The sequence below is a fragment of the Ochotona curzoniae genome, unplaced genomic scaffold, assembly GCF_017591425.1.
Source record: "Ochotona curzoniae isolate NIBS_2020 unplaced genomic scaffold, NIBS_Ocur_1.0 contig_908, whole genome shotgun sequence".
NCBI lineage: Eukaryota > Metazoa > Chordata > Mammalia > Lagomorpha > Ochotonidae > Ochotona > Ochotona curzoniae.
The window spans coordinates 2,907,170-2,930,882 of record NW_024466607.1 but is presented as its reverse complement, the minus strand read 5'-3'; the positions used below and the strand labels follow the sequence as shown (position 1 = coordinate 2,930,882).

The 23,713-nt window shown below is 48.6% G+C and overlaps 1 protein-coding gene across 2 annotated transcripts in view; it reads right to left on the bottom strand.

Moving 5' to 3' along the window:
• GRM7 (glutamate metabotropic receptor 7) overlaps positions 1-7,974 on the bottom strand; it is a 548,127-nt gene extending 540,153 nt beyond the window's left edge. The window contains exon 1 of one of the 2 annotated variants that reach the window (XM_040995106.1): positions 7,122-7,974. In XM_040995106.1, coding sequence (XP_040851040.1) covers positions 7,122-7,640 — 519 coding nt within the window. In that variant the 5' untranslated portion in view covers positions 7,641-7,974. The remainder of the gene's footprint in view (positions 1-7,121) is intronic. The other variant, XM_040995108.1, reaches the window with a different exon arrangement.
• Positions 7,975-23,713: the final 15,739 nt, after the last annotated feature.

Genomic DNA, 23,713 nt, shown 5'->3' with positions numbered 1-23,713 from the left:
CCAGGCCGCCCCTCCGCAGCCCACGCAGCGCTAATGTCACTTTTATTAGGACACGCCCCTGCTCTATCAACCTGGCTCTCAGCGACTGTGTGAACACAGTGCCTTCATTTTGTGCATGCGTCTGAATGATGGATTTCCTCACTTGAGCTTTGTGGAAAGACTGGAGTGAATGAAATAAAGTTTAGGGAGAGCTATCCTAATCTATGATGATGGGCATTGAATCAAAACAAGGAGAAACGCCTTTTCTGGTTTACTTGAATGAAAGTGCTACTGTGTCTACTGCCTGCAGACTGGGCAATTTGCTGAACAACAGAACAAGTGTCATGAAGATAAGAGTCTGTATGCTGCAGTGTCCGTGGGTGGGGGTGGGCCTGAAGCTAGCAGTGAAGATGGGAGTCAGGATGCTAGCACATCACAGAACGGTGCCTGGCTATGAGTCTTTGCCCTGGCTCCTGTCTCCGGCTTCCTGCTCATGCAGACACTTGCAGGCAGCAGTGACGGATCACATAACTGGGGGCGGGGTGGCACAGGAGGTGTTGCAGAGTACCAGTAAGCTGAGCTTGGACGCCTGCATTGTATTTCAGAGCACTGGTTTAAGGTCTGGCCACCCTGCTTCTGACCCAGCAACCTGCTAAGTGCCTGGGAAGCAGCAGCGACAGTTCAGGTGCTTGAGTCTCCAGTAGATAGAATACTCTGGCAGAGTTCCTGGTCGGCTGGATTGGGCAAGGATCCACCAGGCTGCTGTGGCTGCTTGGAAGGCCAAACAATTGGCCTTTCCCTCCAGCTCCAGTCTCTCTGTCTTCCAAGGAAGTAGAGAAATCTTGTTTAAAAAGTAATTTGATCTCTGCTACCAACATAGAGGAGCTAAAATAAGTGTTAGAATCTGCTTTGGCTCTGGCCCAGCCCTGGCTACCGTAGGCTTTTAGGGAGTAAGCCAAAGAGTGGGAGTGGGGAGGGGGTTCTCTCTGTCTCTGTCTCTCTCTCTCTCCCTCTTTTTCCCTTCTTCCCACAGTAAAAAGTGCCAGGGCCTACACATTAATTTTGTCCTAGGACTGAAGTCAAGTGTTTAATTCCAGAAATAAAGATAGTCAGCCACTTTGATCTCTTGAAATCACCATCAACTCAGAATAGGCAGATCTGTTACTATTTTAGTAATTCCAGCAACAAGTGAGCCCAGTGTGTTGTGGTTAACAAGCTGGGTGCTGGCAAACGTCACTCAGTGCAGCCTTTGCCACGACAATCGCCTTCCTCTCCTGGACACACCAGGCCACACGTCCACCGGAGTTGAGATCTTTCTAGTACAGCGCAAAGCGGCTCATTGCGAGCGCTCGGGTTATTGCTGCAGTTCCTACCAACACCATCCAGAAGAGACCGGAACTTCCTGTAAAATGTGTCTAGTGTCTTTGATCACTGTCAGTCCTGTTCTTTACTTTTGATTTAATAATCCGATAACCTGGTGCAAGAAATATTCAGTAGGAAATAGAGTTGAAAGGAGGTTACTTCCCAAACATGGAAATGTTACAATAATTGTGATTATCCTCCAATGTTTACCTGTAAAATACCATCCTGATTGAGCGCATTGTCTTAAGAAACACGTGTGTATTCATAGAATCACAAGCACACATTGGCTGAGCCAATTTGCAAAGCGTTCATTAACTAATTAGTCTAAATCTATGGTGCTGAAGCATCCTTTTACATAGTAATCCTGTATGCATTTTTGTTGCTGGGGAATGTAGTTTTCAACTGTTCTTAATTGCTATTTAAAGTAGAGGAGGGTGAGTTACAGTTAGGCTGGCTGCCTACTGTACAGGGACCCAGGAATTTAATGTACTTTGTACTCCATTATGCCGTGAAAATGCCTCTGTGCCCTGGGGATATCAACAAAGGATCTTTTTTAATGAAAGGAACCGAGGATGGCTCCGAAGCTTCCAGCCAGGAGGCCTACAGGCTGCCACTGGCATCGGAAGAATCTGCCCTCTCTCAGCTGCAGGGAGGTAAGAAAGATGCAGACACAAATGCCTAAAGCAATCAGCACAAACACGGGCAGCAGAGAGAGATGGGATGTGGAGTTTTGAACATCCCAAGCCTAAGCTAGAAGTGTTAGGTTTAAAGTAAATAGAATCTATTATTTTCTACTTCGCCAGTTTTGGTCAATGACCCTTATGCTAACATCAAGCAATCAGCTGTTTGAGCTGTGCCAATGCCATAAGCAGGGAACTGTCTTAAGGCATGGACTAGAAATCCGGGGATGTACACAGATCCCGAAGCAGCTGCCCGTGGGAGCTCCGAAAGGTCAGCCCAGCTCCAGCTCTTCACCATCCAGCCCCGCCTGCCCCTGCAAGTCTCCAGCTCTGAGATTCTCTTCCTGTGTCCTGTAGTCACTGGCCACCCCACAGCCATGCCCTCCCTGTGGAGACACCCAGAAAAAAAGAGAGCATGGCTCTATTTTTGTCTAACAGAAGAGTCCTGGGAGAATTCTGATTGGCTAGATGAGGTCTGATGCCCACACTGGAAGACACTCACCTGCTTTGTTGACTCAGAAAGACAGGCAGGATTGTCATAAGGCTGTTCTCCAGAAGGAAAGACTAGTACATTTGCAACAGGAAGGGGCAGGGCAGGTCAAGCCAAAAGCCCCAGGTGCACCTGTAAACAGAGCAACACTGATTCTTGCCTGCATCTCCAGTCATGCAGCTGGCTGACACGGGAGGTCTCTTCCTTACTACCAGTCTTGACATAAATGGCAGTGGACAAAACTGGGTCGAAAGAAGCAAGGAAATGGCCCAGCATGGGAAATCTACCAGGCCAGTCGCAACCAATGCAGCCAGCTTCCCAAGAGTCATCCAGACACTGAAGGATCAAGACAGGCAGTGGAAAGTCAGTGTTATAAACTCTGGACAAGAGCAGGTTTTCCAAGCTTAACATCAAAGATGAGGGACTTTTAGAAATTGCCTTTGGTAAGAAACCGCAAGCAACTGCAAAGATGACACTCAAACCTGGCAAGCCATCTGGTTAGGGCCAAGATGCTGGTTACCAGTGCCACTGGCACGAAGCATGCCATCTTCTGGCTCTAGTCTTACCAGCGCATGGCACAGCTCACCTACATGTAGGAGAACAGAGTACTTGTGATTTGATCAACTCTGAACCATTACCAAGTGGAAGTGCTTGCACTTGCAGATTCACTTATTCATGAGAACAGAAGACATCCTCATTGGATGAGTGTGTGTATAAAACACACGGGGAGAGATGCCCACACCTCCATTCTTCTCCTCTTTGCTCTTTTAAAAAATGCCCCTTTAAAAATCTCCCACTCACCATCTGCTGGGTACGTTTCCTACAACACAGCAAATGTGGAGGTTGAGATTGTTACAGAGAATATTCCAAACGGTGAGGACACCTATATTTATGCAATTTTAAAAAGAGTAGGTTAGAGTCGCTTCTCTTTTACATTCCCCTACGATTATAATAGCCACACTGTCCCATGTGCCAAGTTCTGATTACATAACATGGAAAGAGAGAATCAGTGAAGGAAGGAAAAACCCCGATACCCATTGTCTCAGTAGTTAGAGATGACGCTCAAGGCTTACCATACAGAAGCAAACATTCACTAATGCACACATCGGTGTACAAACGTGTGGGACACTTTCCAGCCCCCGACTGGCATGATGCCCAACAAGGAGAGGACAGACCCCTTTTCCCATGGGGTTGCATAGAGGGGAAGAAATAAGAGAAACAGATGGCACTGGGTCCCTAGTTTAGGACGCATAGCATATCAGTGCACATGAAATACTGCTCAACCAATCCGGAGGCTGATGAGTAATTTATACCCTCAGAGTGTTGGCTCTCCAATCAGTAACAGAAGCCATGAATGAGAGCAGCCCCACTGCTTTCCACCCTAACGCATCATCCTTACGGCTTATGAAATAGTGGCCAGGGGAGATGATTAATCCTCTAGCCACCATATTATATAACCTCTCCACATTAAGCCATCCTCACGCTGCAGTTAGTTTGTAAAAATATGTTACTCAGAGTCCAGATGAACGTATGTCTAATCTCCCTTAGCATTAGGGCAGCATTATTCTGCACAGGATCAGAAGCAAATCTCCAGGATCTCCTGGTGTCCGCACCCCCGCCCCGCAGCTTCTGCGAGGCTACACAGCCAGAGCCAGGAAGCTGCAGCAGTCTCCCTGTGGTTGGCAGAAGTCTGGCCCCCAGTAACATCAGGAGCCCCAAATCCCTGCCCTGGATGTGACTCCTGTCCTCACCCTGGTCATGGACCACCCAATCCCTTGCTCAGCTCCTGTCTGTGACCTGGTACCGGCAGGCAAAGGGGAGCCCCAAGCCACCGCGACTATTTCCATCTGAGCAGGACCTCTTAACTAGGTCTAATGTTCAACAAAGAAGTTCACTGCAGACTCTGACGACAGCAGCATAGGATGCATCCGTTCCTATCCGCCACCTGCCACCCACCGGCCCCCACAGAAAGCTCTAGGTATTCCCTCTTTCCGGCAGGCTGGAGGCTCATGCAGTCAGCTTGCTCTGGTCCTCACAGTGACCCACAGGGCCCAGCGGGAAAGCCTGAAAGCCACTGAGGAGCCGGTAAGTCCATCACTTGCACATGCTTCCTTGCTGGGGGACACAGAATCCCAGGGAGGACAGGCCTCTTCCGGCTTTGTCCTCTACTGATGTGCTTCCAGACAATGGGTGGATGTGTCACTGCTCTCTCCACACATTCTGTGTGCTGAGATTACGGACCTCAGCGCCAGCAGGCGAGTCCAAGATTGCATGTAAACAAAACAAAACAAAACAAAAAACACTGGAAGGATTCATGGCAGATATTCCAGAAGAGGCAATGGTTGGCCAGGATGCTACATCAACAGTGACAGCCAGGCTGCAGCAGCAGCTACAAGTTGGTGGCATCCTCTGCCTCCTTAGCTGCTTCCTTCTCCCAGGCTCTTCCCAGGAAAGGCAGGTGAAAACAGGGCTCTTCGATCCAGCATGCAGAGCTGCAACTCAGCCCACAACACAGCCTTAGCACCGGGGTCTCCTTCCTTCCCAGCTCCGGGAATGACGCATGGAGGATGAGGCCAGTTCCCCTCCAGTTTTTGCTATTTTTTGTTTGTTTGTTCCACCCTTGCAAGTTGCCTCGGGTTCACATAGCAGGCACCAGAGAAAGAACCAGCTCCCCCTGGAATCCACTTGGGCAAGCACAGTCTCTCTGCCTCATTTGCCAGCCCTTCTCCCAGCATCTCACTCTTTCAGGCAGACAGGCCCCTCTGCAGCAATACCCCTGTTCCCAGGGAACCCAGAGCCAGGGGCCAAAGTTCTCCCCAGTGCTAACCCCAGGGGGCGGCCTCAAGCTGTGGCTCAGGGAAGAGGCTGCTCTCCCCTCCTACTTCCTCAGGTGAATTCCCACCTTGTCTCTCCACAGCAACTTCCAGGCTATAGGCTCTGAGAGGGAGAGCAAACTCCTACATTGGGAATGCCACAATTTCAGGGCCTTCCCAACTGCAAGCCTATCAGGGTGACAGCCTGCACCACAACAGCATCTTAAAATATTTGTAGGGTCGCAAGCATTCGGGCTTCTCCACTGAGGCACCCGTGGGAGGAGTCACGCTCCCACGGACCATCCCCTGCCATGTAGGGCGGCATCCTTCCGTGGGCGCCCCAGGTTCCCAATGGAGGCGCTTCAGGTGCCAGCCTGGGCCACACAAGTGGGCTCCACCCCCTGACATCCAGCACCGGAGGGAGGCGATCTGTAGTCGTCCTACAGAGCGCCAGGGTAAGCTAGTGCCTCTGGGGAAGGGATGCACCAGGCTTGGGCACTGGCTGCCAGAGAGAAGAAAGCCATGCCTCAGGAGACTCAAGTCAAGATCGAGATGAACCAAGAACTTGGCAGTAGAGAAAGAGATGGCAGGCAGAGAGCAAGAGGGAGAAATTAAAAAGGAAAAAATTTAAAAAGCAGAGAAAAGCAGAACCAGGGGACAGAGGCACACGCCGTGAGGGAAACGAAGGGAACCTGTGGTGATGGAGACGCTGAAAGAGACGAGTCCCCAGGCCACCCCGTTTCTAACAATGCAGCATGAAACCTCAGGGCACAGCCGGCTGGGAGTAGGAGGCTAGAGCACTGCCGCAGAGCCCACCGCTCAGCGGCCTGGAGCCGCCTTCTCGCTTTTGCGCTTTTTGCAGTCGCCTCCGGCACCCCAATAGGAGGATCTGGAGGCGGGGTGCGCAGGGGTTGGGGGTGGAGGGGAGGGAACCTGTTCCTTGTATGCCCACTGCCCCTGGTGCCCAAGCAGCACCTTGGAGCCCAGCCCCGGGGAAGGAGGTAGTGGGCGAGGAGGCGGGAGCGAGCCGCCAGCAGCGAGGGCGATCCTGTTTCGCGGTTGGCATGAGCTCATCTGGGTTGAGGTCTTGAAGAGTTGGGAGCCCAGACTGAGACCATGCCTAACAGTGAACCCACTAGGTCGCTCCTTGGTCGGCCTCTCTGTACCTGGGGAGGATCCCACGCCTTCCGCCCCCTGGCCAAGGAGAAGACCCGCTTCAGGTCTGGGAATGACACCCAAGGGAGACGGACAGGGAGCAGCCCCTTGTGGACGAGGCTAAGCTCTGCTTGGAAGCGCAGCCTCCAGGTCTTCTCCCAGTTTGCCAGGGGGAGCAGGGATCCGGGGTGGCTCCTTAGTGGGAGCGGGCAAGGTGAGAAATGCTGGGGTTTTAGGCTGCTGCTTCTCACATTTCCCATTCTGTGCACCGGATCTGCCTTCCCAGGAGCCAGGAGCTCCGGCAAGCCTGTTTTCCGACCATATTTCACTCTAATGCAAACCCATTTAAATCATCGCCTTGTTTTTCGCAGATTGCTTCTTGTAAATGGGGCCATAAATCCCGGGTGTCAGGCTGGATGGAGTGGAGCGTGGACACCGGAGAGAGATGAAGGGGCGGCAGGAGGAGGGGGGCGAGAAAGCGAGCGGAGGAAGGTACCTCCTTGGGCGGCAGCAACAGCTTCAGAGTGGAGAGGCGCAGGGGATGCTGACCTGGTCTCTGCTCCCTGGAGGCCAAGTCAGCTTTTAGGGTTAAGAGCTGCAGGGAGCCCGGCATGCTCTGCCCCGGAGGGTGCGCTCCCCTACCTGGAAAAGCCTCAGGATGTTGGCTACCATGATGGAGACAGAACTCCCCGAAGCCCCAATCACTCCGACTACTTTCTCGGGTTTGACGAACACCGGTGGCTCGCCGTTGGTGCAGCGCACATCGGAGGTGTCCTTCTGGATGAGCGCCTGGACGAAAGTGAGCGACTGCTCCAGCGCGTAAGTGTCCCTGGAACAAGTGTCCAGGATCCGCGCGCCCAGCGTCACATTGGGCAGCAGGCTGGGATCACTGTTGATCTGGTCCAGGGCGTAGAGCATCGCCTCCAGCCGGTGGATGCCATTCTCCCTCTTGATGTCACCGCAGGGCACTCCGCTGGGACCCTTGGCGTGCACCGGGAACAGCCCCCCGAGGGTGACGTCCCCCTCGATCCGAATCGAATGTGGGGCGTACATCTCCTGGCCTCGCGCTGCCGCCGCCAGAGCACACAGGAGCACCTCCAGCACGCAGCAGGGGAACTCCATCCGAGTCAGGACGCCCAGCAGCTTGCCCAGCCGGACCATGCTGCCCAGGCTGCGGCGGCGGTGGTGTTGGAGGGGACCGTGGCGGGTTCCCCGAGCTCCGGGCCCCTCGGGGTGTGCGGCTCCGGGAAAGCCCAGGAGCACCCACAGGCACGCGGCGCGGGGGCGCCCAGGGAGGGGCGGCCGGTGAGGATCGGGGGTCCCTCAGTGCGCGCCAGCCTTGGGGCACCTGGAGCTCTCAGGGTCGCTGGCCAGCGTGCTGAGCTGGCTTCCAGGCTGGCCGCTCGCGCTCTCCGACAGCTCAGCTCTGGGAGAGGGCAGGGATTGCTATCGCTTTAAATGGTCGCTCGGCTCCCTCTCCTCCTCCCACTCCTCCCTCCCTCGCCACCGCTCCTCCGCTCCCACCCTCCCCGGCGCGCGCCCTCCCCACTGGTTTGCATCATCACGCAGGGAGGGGCTGCGTGCGGGGTGGGGGTGCGGGTGGGCGGCCAGGGAGGGCGGCTTGCCTTGGAATGTGGGAGTCTCGTTGGTCCCTGGGGAAGCTGGGGATTGCAGAGCATCGGCCAGGGCAGAACCTGGTCCGACTACCCGAGGAAGAGCCCAAGCGCTCTGGCCAGGGGCAGCCTCAGCATGGGGTTCGCTTGGGGATGTCTGGCGCTGGCTGATCACTGCTCCCGTTCCCTGGGTGCTGCACCTAGCCCTTAGGTCTGGGGGCACAACAAGGGAGGTGCAAGACAGAACTGGGCTCAGAAGTGCGCCCAGGATACCCAAGCCTTGGGTGATCTGTCCACGTAGGCTTTCCAGGGGACCACGCGCATACCCACAGGATCCTGGCTTGCGACCAAAAGAACCTGCACTGAGACTTCTCTGGGCTAGTCTTGTAAGGAAGCCGAAGCGGAAAGAACAGATCTCGAGTGGGAATTCGCTCCTCTGGCAGAGATGGGGATCAAGCCGCGTTCTGCAGCAGTAGCAGCAGCAAGAGCCTTGAGCACAGAACCTCAAGCTTGGGGTGCTCCTCCTTCCCTCCACTGCTAGCGGAAAGCTTGGTAACTCTGCAGGCGTGTTTGCTCTCTGGTGGTGACAGGTGTAAGGAAGCCTCCCACCCATTTCCAGAAAGGCTCTCCGCTGGGAATGGCTGGGCAGAGGCAGTGACAGAGGGAGGAGAAGATTACCTAGATGTCTCCCCTCTGCTGGTGGGCGCCAAGTGGAGGGGCAGAGCCAGAGCCAGAGTGGCTGCAGTGCTCAGGAAGCTGTTGATGCAAAGCGCTGTCTCCTGCAGATTCAGGCCAGCAGGGCTGGCTTAAAGCAACAAGTGGACCTGTCCCCTGGATGAGGACACTCAGGATGTCTGTCCACGGAGACTGGAGGGGATTAAAGAAGTTAACTAGATTCTTGCCTAGGCCTTTCTCCCTGCACGCACCCAAATGATCTCGCACACAGTGTAGGCTATCATCTGGTAGCTGGCCACCAGCTACCCACTTGTCCTGAGCTCTGTTGATCCTCTGTCTGGGTTTTAAGCCTCCCTGCCAACCCAGAATTTGGACAATGATGACTCCAAATTATTTGAATTGGATGCTCTCCAAATTGTTTTTCCACTCTCAACTCCTCTGTTAAAATAGGCCATGTACCTTTAACCACCACACTGCCTTTTAAGGTCAATGTTCTATGTTGGGTTACATGTAGGAAACCAGGCTGTGGGTATCCAGAGATTACTTCAAATGTTTCCCGACGCTTTCATCGTTCAACATCCGTTCTTTTTCTTTGGAGCGCCGTGCTTCCATTTCTTTCTGAATATTCCCACGCTTGTGATTTAGAATCTGACCCCACTTGCTGAGCTTTGACCCCAGACAAAGCTCATGAGAACATCGGCTCCTACTGCTGTGGCACTGAGTGTAAGACCAGAGCCCACCAACCAGGACCAGTCCCTGCACTTGTGCTGGTGCTGAGTGTGAACATCAGGCATTTCTGTACACACGCATGCTAAGGGGCTGTACACACGCACGCTCCTTCCATGGGGCTGGCCTCCATTAATGCACCAGGAGCCAGTGCCAATCCCAGCCTCTTCACTTCTGGTCTAGCTCCCTGCTGATGGCCTGGGGAAGCAGGAAAAGATGACTTAAGCCCTTGGGTTTCTTCTCCGACTTGAGAGACTGGTAAGAAGCTCCTGGCTTTGGATCGACCTAGCTCCAGCCTTTGTGGTCATCTGGGGAGTGAACCAGTGGATAGAAGAGCTTACTTTCATCTCTATAATTCTGCTTTTCAAGTAAAAATAATTTTTTAATGGATTCCTTCCAGGGCCAGGGAGAATGGGGCTAAGCTGCCACCTGCAATGCCAGTGTCCCATTTAGGCATCGGTTAGAGTCGGTTGGAAGCCACCCCTCTTCCAACCCAGCTCCTGAAAGTGTGCCTGGGAAAGTAGCACCAGGTGTCACAGTTACTGGGCTCCATGGATGCTGTGACCATTCTGGAAATGATTCCACAGATTCAAGATTGATGTATCTATCTCTAATAATATCGTTCCCTCTTTCTATAACTCTTCCAAATATAGAAATCTCAAAAAAAAAAAAAAGCAAAGAGTCCCTTCTTTAAAACACTTGGCTTCTTTTTTTGAAAATGGTTGTGGAACATACAATTCTGACTTTGTAAGAACAAGATTCTTGACTGCTCCCTTTGAGGTAACTAGCTATGCAAACCTTAGTACACAAAGCCAGCGGTGAGAACAATGTAACTAGTAGCCCCTCACACTGCTAACCTCTCTTGGTCTCTCCAGCCCCTCTCTTGTCCTGCAGCTGGGAGGGTAGAAGCCCACAACATTGCCAGGGGCTTCCACACAAGCTGGGAGACACTCACATTCCAGAGGTAGTGAGGGGGGCGGGGGGGGGGCTAGGGAGCAGAGAGGGAGGGGAGGAGAGGAAAGAGCAGGGATGGGGAGGGGAGAGGAGGGGAGGAGAGAGGAGAGGAGGGGAAGGGAGGGGAGGGGAGAGGAGGGGAGGAGAGAGGAGAGGAGGGGAAAGGAGGGGAGGGGAGGGAAAGGGAGGAAAGAGGAGAGGAGGGGAAGGGAGGGGAGGGGAGGGAAAGGGAGGAGAGAGGAGAGGAGAGCAGGGCAGGTTTGATGACAACGTCTGTGTCAGGCGGGCTTGAATCAGGACTGTCTCACCCATGCAGGATTTAGCCCCAAACCCAAAGGATCCTCTCCTGATTCAAGGATACTCACAAAGCTTATGGGGGATAATGGAATTTAAAATAACTTCATTTCAGTGCAAAATTTAAGAAAAGAATCATGTGTGGAATTTTTATCCTGTAGATTTCTTCGTGACTTTCATCAAGACCCTTGGTGAGCACAACCTTTCAAACCAGGGGGACCAGCTCAAACAGAGGGCCACCGGTAGCCTGAGCTAATTCAGCAGTGCCAGTCAAGGAAGCAGAGTAAAGGATCCCGGCCGAGACACACACACACACACACACACACACACACACACACACACACACACACACACACACACACACACACACACACTGCAATTCTAGTGCCTAAGTCTGGGACCTCACGCCATCCTGGAAGAGACCCTATCCCCGTGGAGTTCTTCATTTCATCTGCTGTTGGGGGTTTCAGGACCAAGACGTTCAACAAGGCGGATAAAGCCGATGCCACCTGCCTTCCGACCTGTGACCTTCCTGTCACACCATGCCCTGTCTTCACTCTGCTTACTCCTTCCACATACATGGCCACTGTCACCAATCTCCCTTGCACTGACGTCACGGGCACGCCTGGTTTTAAGATCCTTGAGGGTAAGAGCTGGGCATTTCATTTTCATCAGAGCTGGAGTTTTGAAGGGTGCTTTGTGTTTAAGCAGCATTTATGTGCTGCATGAGTCAGAAGTGGCTCTATGATTCTGTGCTGCTTTCATTCAACAGTGACCGTAACCTCAAGTAGGTAGGGCAGCAGCGTTAACAGATAAACTGCTGCCCCCTTATCACCAGTCACAGTGTTTAGAACTTAGAGGATAATTAATATATTTTGAAGTAATTTTGCTTGGACAAATATGTAAGATTGAAACATTTAGCACACTTTCATTAATGCAGGGGAAGTTTAGAGGGCTCTGTGTAATCACCGGCTCACTCCCATCCCAGTCAAGGCGATCACGGCCAGAGATTGGCTGGGAGAAATCGGACATTCAGGCCATGTTTTTCTGGTCAGATGCTCCTGCTGCCTGAATCAGATGGAAGAGAAGCTGGCAAGTGGTGCCAACCTTTTAGAATCAACACATATCCAGTGACCATGGCACCTTGGTCCTTTTGAAGCCTTCAGGCACAGGACATAAGAACTGGCATTTCACAGATGATGCTATGTGATATGTGCGTATTTTTTTAGATGAATTGAACATTTCTATGTAGCACTGGTTCATACAAAACTGGGCCACTCATTGTGCAAGTGTCAGATGTGCTAGGAGGATCCTGGTTTAGACACGAGGAGCATACAGAGAAGCCACATCAGCAGTCTGGAGGTACTAAACGAACGCTGTCCTCTCTCCGTAGTTAATCAGACATCTGACCCAACTTTGGGGCGGAGCCCCGACTTACATCCTTAGCATTTTGTTTCCTAACAATCTTTGGCTTCATTGATTTTCTCCATTGTTCCACAGCCCATCATCACTGGCAGGAAATGGTGTTCCACATCCAGTTCTTACAGCATTCAGATCCAATTTGTCATGTGTGAGGCTGCTGTCCTTACCACTGCTCCTCCTGCCGCTGATGCTAATGTGCTTGGACTACTCCTGCACCCCTCAAATTTCTCTTCACCCACACCCCACATTGCTCTATTGAATAGGGGCCACCTTCCCCTGCAGAGAGTCAATGTCCCATTTCCTAGAACAGTTTTCTGTTATATTTATTTACAGGATATGCATTTTGTCACCCAACAAGGCTTCATTCATCTGTGTCATGGTCCCATCTGGTTAAGAGACTCTGATGGTAGACAGATAAACTCATCCTGCTAAGCCTGTGAGAGGTGAGTTGGAACTGGCCCCTAGCAGTAATCCTATCTTCCTTTTTAATAGCTCATTTAGGAAGCCATGCCAGTCACACACAGCGAGCAGTGGGACAGGGACTTTGGAAGCAACTCTTGGGCTCCTGCCACCTGGCATGATCGTAAGTGGGTACCAGACAGTCTTGCCGCAGCCCTTTCACTGGCAGCTTGAAGATGAAGCCAGCACACAGCAGTCCCTTGCACGGTGGCATCAAACCAGCCTCAGGGACCAGAGTGTAGATGGCCAACAGCAAAACTGATAATTCTGCTCTCTGACGAGGATAATTCCATTTAAGGTTGTACGTTTTCTGTTAGCTTGCATTCAAATCTAATTATCAAAAGTATACATGTTAATGCCTGTCATACGAATAGATTTAACGTTGAGTATAATATATAAAAACTGAGCATGTGCAGGAGGTTGCTCTTTCCAGGTAGCACGCAGCATATCTCCCAACTCAGCCCTTGAGATTCCTGCATCTGGTACACGGCACTGTCATTACCATAACAGATGCGGGGATGGAGACCCAAAGACATGCTGGATGCTGTTGAATAAATGCACTGCACCTGGCTCTGCGGCCTTTCTTTCTACCCTCTTGCCCTCAAGTATTCATATCTGCAGGCTGCCTTTTCTACGCTCCGAAACACAGTGAACTGAAGGCACGTCAGTGCAAAAATTAACTAAATACATAAATAGAGGAGTGGTATTCCACAGTGAGCATGTACCACATTTTCTAACACATTGAGTGCATAACTGTCATCAGTAGAGGCGAAAGTCACATTGAGATTGGATCACTGTATGCAGCCTCTGTCTATACTCTTGAGCAACAGGCTTTTTTCCCTGTTTGGTATTTACCGAACTCTTAACCTACTGGAGCATTAAGCCTGTGACAGTAAAGTGAACTGAAAACATGTCATTGCAAAAATTAAATAAATACCTAAATAAAGGAGGAGGAGGATGCTGGGTGAACACCTGGCAGGAAGGTGGGCATAGCGGGAGGTACCGCTGGACTCCACAATCTGTACTGTGAATACATGGGAATCTGTTCATCTTATAGACGTAAAAATCATTACTTAAAAAGAATGCCTACAGAAACAACAATAAAATGATCCAGGGACAGCGCCCGTCTCATCCACCACTTCTTCCAGTTGTGTAAATCAGCAGTGACTTCTCACTCAGCAGTCACCATCACCTGTCTGCAGGGTCCAGCACCCTGTTCTTACACAGTGCCCCTTTCCTGTCCCCTGGGTGACAGCACAGCCATTCTTGGCTGGAAAGGCCTCTTTCCCTGCCCTTCATTCTCCAGGACTGAGACAGAGCTGACAGTCCCACATGCAGCCCCTTGCACTCACTCTCAGATGTGGACAACCAAGGGTCACCCGGATGAATTCCCTCCTTCCCCCAGGGAGGCAGACCTGAGGTGTGACAGCTGCCCTTTGCACGCCACGGAGACAGTCCGAGAACCAAAGCAGCCCACAGGTAGACCGATGCAGGCTCTGAACAGGAAGCCAGAGCCCTGGGGCCATCAGAGCATCAGAGACAGTGAACCCAGCAACGGCCGATGAAGCATCCAATTTGTCACGCGGTATACTCATATTTCATCCATCCTTTGTTCAGTCTAGCTTGAGCTGGTCTCTCAAATTAAGGATGCTAATTCAGATAAGTACTTACAGATAATGAGTAATTCAATTAAAATATGTTGACAGAGTCTTATATCCCCGTGCCAATGAGCTATATAAAATCCAGACGATCATAGTACAGAGTCTAGTGACCAAGACTCAGGTCCTGGTGTGACTTCAGACCTTGGAGACATGATTTCAAGCTCCCAGTGACAGTAACTTAAACGACCAGGAAAGCTGGGAGTAAAAGCAGGGAGTCTAACCAACTGAATATTAACATATCTTAATACAAGCCATCATGTTCCTCTCCTAACAGGGAGTGTACAGTGTGGACTCTGTGTGTATACATGACAGAGTATGCAATATTTTACCTATTACTAACCAGCAGCAAGCTAAGGGAGTAAAACTTTCCTTCTTAAGAGAATACTATTACAGGGCTCACATGTTTACGGTGTGTTTAGTTGTGGGTGATGGAGGCAGGGGAGTCTGCTGTTAGAACCTCCAGTGTATCAATGTGTGAGGGTCATTCTGCTTACTGCTATCAACCATGTAGTACACACTGAAATGCCAATTTATACACATTTAATTCATTCACCGAACCAATAAAGGTGACAGTTACTGATACAATCCTAAATGTACGTGAGAAATAATTATGGCAACTATTAGTAACCTAGTCTTTTAACAACACCGTCCTTTTCTAATAATTTATGCATGTTCACTTAATCTTAAGGTAAATTAACTAGCCCACATATATATCATTAAGATACTGCAAATCTGTAAGGTAGATGTTATCACACTTATTTTTCAGATGAGGAAATTGAGCTCAAGCAGCTGTTAATCATTTTAGTTCTAAAAATTTGCTCAGCTTATTTTTCCACGTGTCTTACTATATACTGCTTCAATTGCAATGTAAACACTACTCCAACACATGGCACCCCAAGCTTTGATTGTGAGTTAACTCATTATCCAGTCCAATTTGACATTTTGTCCAACAAGTGGTGCTGGCGTCTTAGCTGAACATGTCCTTTATATGTCATAATTTTGATTCTTCAGTCTGTTAGATTCTACTTTCACTCTCTAGCAAAAAACCATCAGAACTAGGACCATGTCTCCTCTGTGCAGGTAGCAAGGAGGTGCTCAGGCAGCCTCCAGGGAGGGCTCAGCTTTCAGAGATGACCGACTCAGCAGGCTCAGAATCCTTCTCACTTACCAATCATTAGAGAATTGGACCAAATATCTCAAAGAACTCTTAAAGCTCTTTGGTAACTATTGTTCAGGACTATGATTCACAAAGAAATGAGCAAATCCACCAATGCCGTGCCTTCTTGCCTGGCACCACGCTGCTGCCCCAAGCGGTGCGTGCTGCACTGAGTCCCTGCAGCAGACAGAGGTGGGACTCAGGAAGGCGAAGGGAGAGCCTGTGTGCAGAGTAAGGCGCCAGAGAGCGGAGACAGCAGGAAGAGCCAGAGATCAACAGGGCACCCTCTACATTTAGATGAACACTTCAACACGAGCTGAGCCTGGACATGGGAAACAACTACGGGACGGGGAGGAGGGGAGTCGCCCAGAGCCCTGGCAGGACTGGGAGGCTTTTGAGTTCTGATCCTCCAGAGGTTGAACGCCGCATTGAATATTCCAAACCTGTTGTAGGGACCCCAGAAAGGCTGCCCTTTGCTACAAAGCTGAAAGTAACAACCAGCGTAGGACAGAAGAGTGGCTCTGCAGGAAACACTAAGTCCAGCAAAACAAAATGCAACCGTTTTTTGCATGAAGAAAATGATATAAAGCCACTTGACCACGCTACTTTCAGACTGCACAGAATGAAGCATCTGAAAAGCATGAGAAAAACTAATTAATACAAGCTGAGTTTGCTATTACCGCACAATACAATCTAGCAGCACAGTGACAGAACACTGAAACGACAGCGGTCACTGAGCTTCCACACAAGGACTCTGCTGTAGCTAAGGTCATTAATCAGTTAACATTAAACCTAAGTTAAGTTCAATAAAAGTCATGGACTGCAGTCAATGAGCAGCGGGTCTCAGATCGCTTCAAACGTGTGACAGCAAAAACTGTCTGCCGGGCCTGGCGGCGTGGCCTAGCAGCTAAAGTCCTCGCCTTGAACGCACCAGGATACCATATGGGTGCCGGTTCTAATCCCGACAGCCCCACTTCCCATCCAGCTCCCTGCTTGTGGCCTGGGAAAGCAGTCGAGAACAGCCCAAAGCTTTGGTTGCAGGCCCCAACACAGGTGCTGGTTCCCGGCTTCGGATCGGTGCAGCACCAGCCATTGCGCTCACTTGGGGAGTGAATCAAGGAATGGAAGATCTTCCTCTCGGTCTCTCCTCTCTGTATATCTGACTTTGTAATAAAAATAAATACATTAAAAAAAACACTGTCTGCCTTGATCAAGGGAGAAGGGACACAGAAGAACCTGAGTGGTCCTCGATACTGGTTAGTCCCGGGGTACCAGCTGCAAGAGGCCAGGGAGACCAGCTCTAAGCTGCAAAGAGCTTCCTGCTGGCAGTCACGGAGATGAGTCTGGAATTGATTCCTCCCCAGACAGCAGCACAGCCTGATCACACCTTCATTTCAGAGTTGTGGGAGATAAAGGAGAGACCCTAACAAGGCCTGCCCTACTGAGGATCTTCAGAACTGGAAAAGGAAACCGTGTTGGACACGTGTGTTTATCTTTGACTCAGCAAATGGGAAACAAATGCAAGGATGTGCTGTAAAGAAGTTCAAGAACTTGAGAAAAACAGACATCATGAGAAGTAGGAAGTGTAAAAATAACCACATAGAACATCCCAAGCTGAAAAATTCAAGACGAGAAATACAATAGCTGAAACACATTGTCTTGTGTGTAGCGGCGCTTGCGCGTTGCCAAAGAAAAATCAATGAACTTAAAGACACAGGGAGGAACAGTGAATAAAACAAACCATACATCGTTCCTTAAAACAAGTCGCAATACATTGTAAATGTTGAAATTCAGTCCAGTGCTAAGAATGGTGGAATTAAATTAAAAATTAGTAACAAAACGATAGCACCCAAATCACTAATATTTGAACATTCTTCAAACTTGAGTAAAAAAAAAATAGAGAAAGAAGACAAGTATCTAAAAATGAGTGAAAATAAGACACTTGTGCATGTATATAGAATACTGCTAAAACAGATCTTAGCGACAGACGGATAAAACAGCTCACTCTGTTAGCAACAATATTTAAACGCCGTGTTCTACATTGTGCACTGAGGTAAGTCTCAGGTAAGTTTTGAAGAAGAAAGTTTAAGTAGTATAATTCAACGCAATCGAATATGTTAGAAAGAGAGAGAAAATCAATGCTACCCAAAGCTCTTCCTTGATCGTAAAACTGAGTGTCCAGCTGGACAGATCAAAAGAAAATGAGAGGAGAGAAACAGCCAAGTCAGGGAGCCTCACTCGGGCTGGGAAACCAACAGCCCACGGGTGGTACAAGGCTTGGGAACCCACTGGGCTTGCCTGCAATGGCAACTGCAGGTGGAACTTGGAATCCAATAAATCCACAGGAGGCTAATTTTTGAGTTGATCATTTCCTATGGCCTTTAAATGATGCTGTAAATACCCAAATGGCACTTGGCAGAAAAAAAAAAAAGTCTCCTTACCTCTGCCCAACTCTTAGTCTCCTGGGTAAGAACAGGAAATGACAGGAGCAGCCACATGCCCAGTGCTAAAGGAGGAGGGGCACCCTCCTTGAGAGAGTGTGTGAAAGCGGAGGAATAAGAAGTTTTAAAAGTTTGTGTCTTTTCAATGCACCTGCTAAGCCTAAGCATGTGTACTACTGCCGCAGGCTGGTGAGCATGAGAAACCAACGCAGAAGGATAGAAGAAATCTTATTAGAGGGATGGAAATGTTCTAAAGTTGATATATGCTGATGGCTGCTGAGCTGGGTGAAGTTATTCAAAATTATTGCATTATACACTCCAAATGGATGGATTTCTAAGCAAAATATATCTTAATAGAACCATCCAAAGTAAGATAAATAAAATAATACATTAAATCCTTCCCACAAGGAAAATTCCAGGTCTGGATGAATTTAATCAAAGACTCAAGGAAAAAAATATCGATCTTCCAGAGACTCATGCCAAGAACAGAAGGAAGGGCAAGGAGAACGGAGAAAAGACCACAAAAAGCGGGTTTGCTAGGGAACTTCTGTGCAAATCAGGCTCTACAGTGTATATGCCCTCAGAGCCGAGCATACACGTGTGCACCAAAAAGATGCACCAGTGACAACAGGTACATAAAGGTCAGTATCATGACTTCATCAGATCATCACGTGAAAATGACCAAGAGCTACCCACAAGAATCACTACAACCAAAGTGACTCCTGAGGAGTGACACTTTTATGCACTGCTGAGCAGGATGCCAGGTGGGAGGGCCATACTGCACAATTGGATCAGGTTCCTAAAGAGGCAGTCACACAAGACTTAAAAAACCCATGAGAGTGAATATTGTAAAAAAAAGAGTATGTGTCGATTTCAAAAAATTTATGTCAAAATAAATGAATCTCTCAAATGCAATTTTCTATCACATTGCTGAAGCATCCTCACACTCTTACCAGGAAGTTCAGAGTTTGTGTCCATAGGTATTTTTGTAAGAACGCTTATGACAATTTAAACACGAAATAATCTAGAAGTCGATGGGTCGGATATAACCACACTGAGATATATCCGTCTGGTGGGATGCTGTTCAAATACAAAAAGAAACAAACTGCTGGTACGTACAACCCAACTAGGTTATCACAATCAACGCTAAATCTCACCTGTGCTGTGAAAGCCACACGTGATACATTCCTGCTTTACTTGCCCTAAAGAGAACCGGATCTTAGAAATCTTGACATATGAAACATCTTCGGCTTCTCTACTGCTCACCCTTGCTCTGCAAAAGGAACATCCTCTTTCTGATCTCAGGCTGCCTCACACAACAAAGGTAGGTCAGACTTCACATCCTCCCACCCGCTGAGCAGTTCCCAGGGAAGTTGTGGGTTCCTATGGCGCACATCTGTGTGTGTGTGTGTGTGTGTGTGTGTGCGCGCGCGCGCGCACGCGCAAAAATCTCTTTTTCGGGGGTAGACGTCAACACTTTTACGATCCTACTTAGGGGACAAGTATTCAAGTCCATGAAGTGGTTTAACTGCTTCTCCTACTTAGACCCAGCCAGGACAGCTAACTGCAAAAGGCATCCTGGAGAATCCAACCAAGCCAGCACAGGCTGCTGCTTTCTAGAACAACTCTCAGAGTGAGAAAGGCTGTGCAGAGCTGGGGCACTTACAATTCAATCACCACTCAAAGGATTCCATGGGACTCTCAGAATCGAATGATCAAATTAAGAGAAGTTAAAACAACAAAAAAGGGTTGACAAAAAAGTTGTAGATCTTCATTGGGGTGGTGGTTGAGTTATAATTCATCTGTCAAAGCAACAGCTTCATCCATTTTAAGTGCATGGCAACTGTACCTGTAATCAGCAGAATATGAAAGAAAAAAGAAGTAACTTTACAGTGGAGAAACAACTCATGAATTCTCTCAACCAGATGATCAAAGTTAAGTGCAACAGTGAAAAGTTGTGTAAATATGCACATAGCATGGGTGTGATGAACAGGCAATTTAGTTCTGCAATCCTATTCTCCAGAACCCCAAATCCCCTTTGAATTGTGAGAAAGCCATTAGGAAAATCTTAACAAAAGAATTCTGCAAGTCCTCCAGGGTAACTTCTTTAAAGTGTCAATGTCGGCAGAAGCCTTGGGCAGCACCGTGGATTAGAAGAAGACAGGAGCTGAAAGGAAGAGTAACAGAAACAGAGCTTGGACCTCAGCTAACAATAAGAGGTCAATGTAGCTTCATTAGTTAATAAGACAAATTGATGCAAGATGCTCAAATAGGAAAAATTGATTATAAGTACAGTGGAACTCTCTGTACTATCTTTGCAATTTTTCCCCAAGGCTTAAATTCCTCTGCTAAAATACAAATGCATTAACATAATTCGAATGAAAGTCATATATAAACTATATGGATATTCATTCAAATAAAGGTATGGAGGTGGTGACATGAACACTTAACAAGGCACAGTCAGTACCTGACTACTTGCGGGTCCCATGCTCGATGACAGCAGAGACAAATAGACACTGTCCACAGAGCCTCGCTCTCATTCCTTCTGATGATGGTGCACCTGCCAGTCTCGTGGTTCCAACGCTGATGTTCTCATGGCACTTGGAGAATCACTGGAGAGATGTCCTCTTAGACAGAACTAGTGGGTCAGAATTGCACCTCACAAAAGCTTGAATGACGTGAAGCCAGAGCATCCAACTGTCTTCTCTGTTCAAGTGTGGGAAGGCACTCTGAAGATGAGGCCAATGAAGAAGCAAAGAACGCAGAAGGGATCCTGAGCCCAGGGTGTGCAGGTATCATTTCTGCCTCCTTAAGCCAGCTGGTGTTTTTGTTGTTCCGTCAAACCATAATTAGCAGGATAAGTTTCCCATTGTGTCCTTGGTTTCTTCGCATTCCAATAGCTGTCACGCTGAGCAGGATGTGCTCAACACACCAGCATTTCCTTCCATCCATTTCTGGCATTTCTGTAAATCCAACCTCTTGCACATCATCCACTGGGGTGGAGAATGTCCAGGCCCATGAAATCACTGAGTCTGGCCCTGCCAAGGCGACCACAGGTGGGACTTAAAACTCAATAAATCTGCACAGGCTAATTTTCAAGTTGATAATTTAAATTGGCCTGCCGATGATGTTATAAATATCTAAAATGCCCTTGGCTAAGAAAATACATTCTGCATCTCTGAAGTATTGCCCAGTGAATGATGGCTTACAGATGCAGTCTGAACAGGTAAATGATGCAGATTTTCCACGGCCAAGTTAAACCTTTGGTCTCACGTTTTTGGAACTTATAAACAGTAGATAAAAAATAGGACAAGGTCTTTGATTCTGGACAATATCCTCTTCCACTATTGTCTGCAACTCAGCCTGCTGTGATGTCATCTTTCCTTTGTTCTTGCTTGTCCTTGAGGAATGGGACTCCTTGAACACAACTCACACACAGCCTTTTTGTATTGTCTGTATCTCAGCCTGCTGTGATGTCATCTTTCCTTTGTTCTTGCTTGTCCTTGAGGAATGAGACTCCTCCAACACAACTCACACACACAGCCTTTTTGTTCCTTGTTCATGCATTGAACACTGCTGTTCTGGAAGCTTTCTACCCCTTGTTGCTTAATCTGTGGTTCTTTCATGGCCATTTTGGTTACTTGGCAAGCTCTTCAGGATGCCTCTTTCCATGGTAAATGCCAGAAACCTAATGGAAGTCATGTGAAGCCAAAGGAAAATGTTGTTGACTTCTGTTTCTGGATGCCCAAGAAGGAAGACTGGCTTTAGTCATGGCGAGGTCCAGGCTCTGGAAGAAGTTAGGGGACTCTTGGGCCTACAGATGCACTTGCCCTGGCAATGCTGCTTGTTGGTTTTTGTCTTTGCTATTGTGGCCAGATTCTCAACACTGGCAAACAAGACAGCAAGCACATTAGGAGCTGCCTTCACAGAATCCTTAAAGACCCAAAGCGACAGCAATATCTATGCCGATGTCCACAGAACCAATGGAAACAATCCTAAAAACAATCTGATTGGGCAAGATTGAGTCGTGTTTCCTGCCACAGAGTGCTTAGCCACTGCGATGGACAGACTCCCTGGCTCTGTGCAGGGATGGAGCAGTGATTTCACAGCACAAATACAGGATTTCACTATCAACCAAAAACCAACCAAACAAAGCCAAAAACCAACACATAACGTTCTTTTATCACAACTATGGGAAGATGATTTCCAGACCCCTTGGTATTTAAGTAGCAAAGCTACACAACACTGTAGTCCCACTCTGCAAGGTCATCTTTTCTTCATGGTGTTTCGTTTTCCAACACACTTGGACAGCACAGCAGTAGATTACCAAGGCCTCTTAATGAGATCTCATTCTGCAGGGCCATAAAGCCACTCATACAAAATGGCGACATCCAAGAGTCGTATTGACTCAACATGTCCACCAGGGAGAGCTCCCAAGCACTGGAATCCCATCACGTCCACACGGAGACTCGATCCGTTTCTTAAGGAGTCCAACTTGTCTCACTTCTTCTTAAAGGTACCTGTGCTTTGCCCAAGAATATATATAAAACATCTCATTGTGTTGCTTGAAACCTGAGTACAAACATCCACACTGGCCTGTGGGAATGTACCTTCAGTTAGGTTGCCCAACTACTCAGCGATCCTAAAGGCGAGGTGATACAGCTCCCAGTGTATATGTGAGACCGTCTGCAGACATTTGTGACTGTCCTGACTGAGGGTTCTTCGCTGGAGCCCAGTGGGCTGGGGGCAAGCCTGCTGCCAAATGCTCTTTTATAGGAACATGACATTGATGTTATCAAACAGTATACGGTACCCAGGACAGCCAGACCAAAGAGTGACAGAGTCCCAAATTTCAACAGACTTGAGTTTAAGACATCTTGATCTAGGTAAACAATCCCTTGGAGTCTGGACTACACTGCCACTTTATCCTCATTCAAAATCCACAGTTTACACAAACAGATGGAGAGCAAATTACACAAAGGCAAAACTCAGTGGAGAATAACCACTGATTACCCCAGTGTCTTGCTAGCCCTTTTCTCTAATTATTTCTGTTTTTCGTTTCTTTGTTTCCAGCTTTTGCATCCTGTGATAGCATTCTACTTTAGTTTCAATTTTCTTTTTTTTAATGTAACAGAAGAATGACTTAGAAATACACAGCCCTCCAATTCAAGCAGCACTGCTCCTAGCTACAATTGTAACAAATGAGAACCATTTTAAGGCTTAGTATTTTTAAAATGTACTGAGACCATCCAGACCTGCTGAGGTCTTGGCCACACCTTCAGGATGGGCGGCACCATCCATTTCCTAACTGGTTAAGAGACCACCAATGGGAAACATCTTACCTGTAGGTTCCCCGCCCACCAAAGAGGGGTCAGGGGACGCTTAAAATCCCAAGACCCTTTCTTAAAACCTTCGGTGTCTCCCCGCCTCCTCTTTCCAGAGGCACCCCACCTCCTGGCCTTCTCTCTCAGCTCACCTGGTCCCTTTGCAAATAAACTTTTCTGTTTGCAACAGATTCCCAGCTTTTTATTTCTATACTAAGTTGAGGAAAGAACCCACTGGGCATTGCTGGTAACAGTACTAATGACCAAGTGGAGAAAGAAACTTAGAGGTGGAAGTAAAATCCAGGAATCCAATCCACATGATGAAGCTTGCCTCTTGCAGATGCGAGATTTTTCTAAACTCATTTCCCTGTTTGCTAAGCGCAAGGATCTCTACTTTCTTTCAAAATTGTAACACTCGATAAATGTAGCAACAACTCCATCCACCCCACATCCCATTTTTAAAACGTTTGGTTTCTCAGGAAGGACTAAAATTTGGACTAATCCGGCCA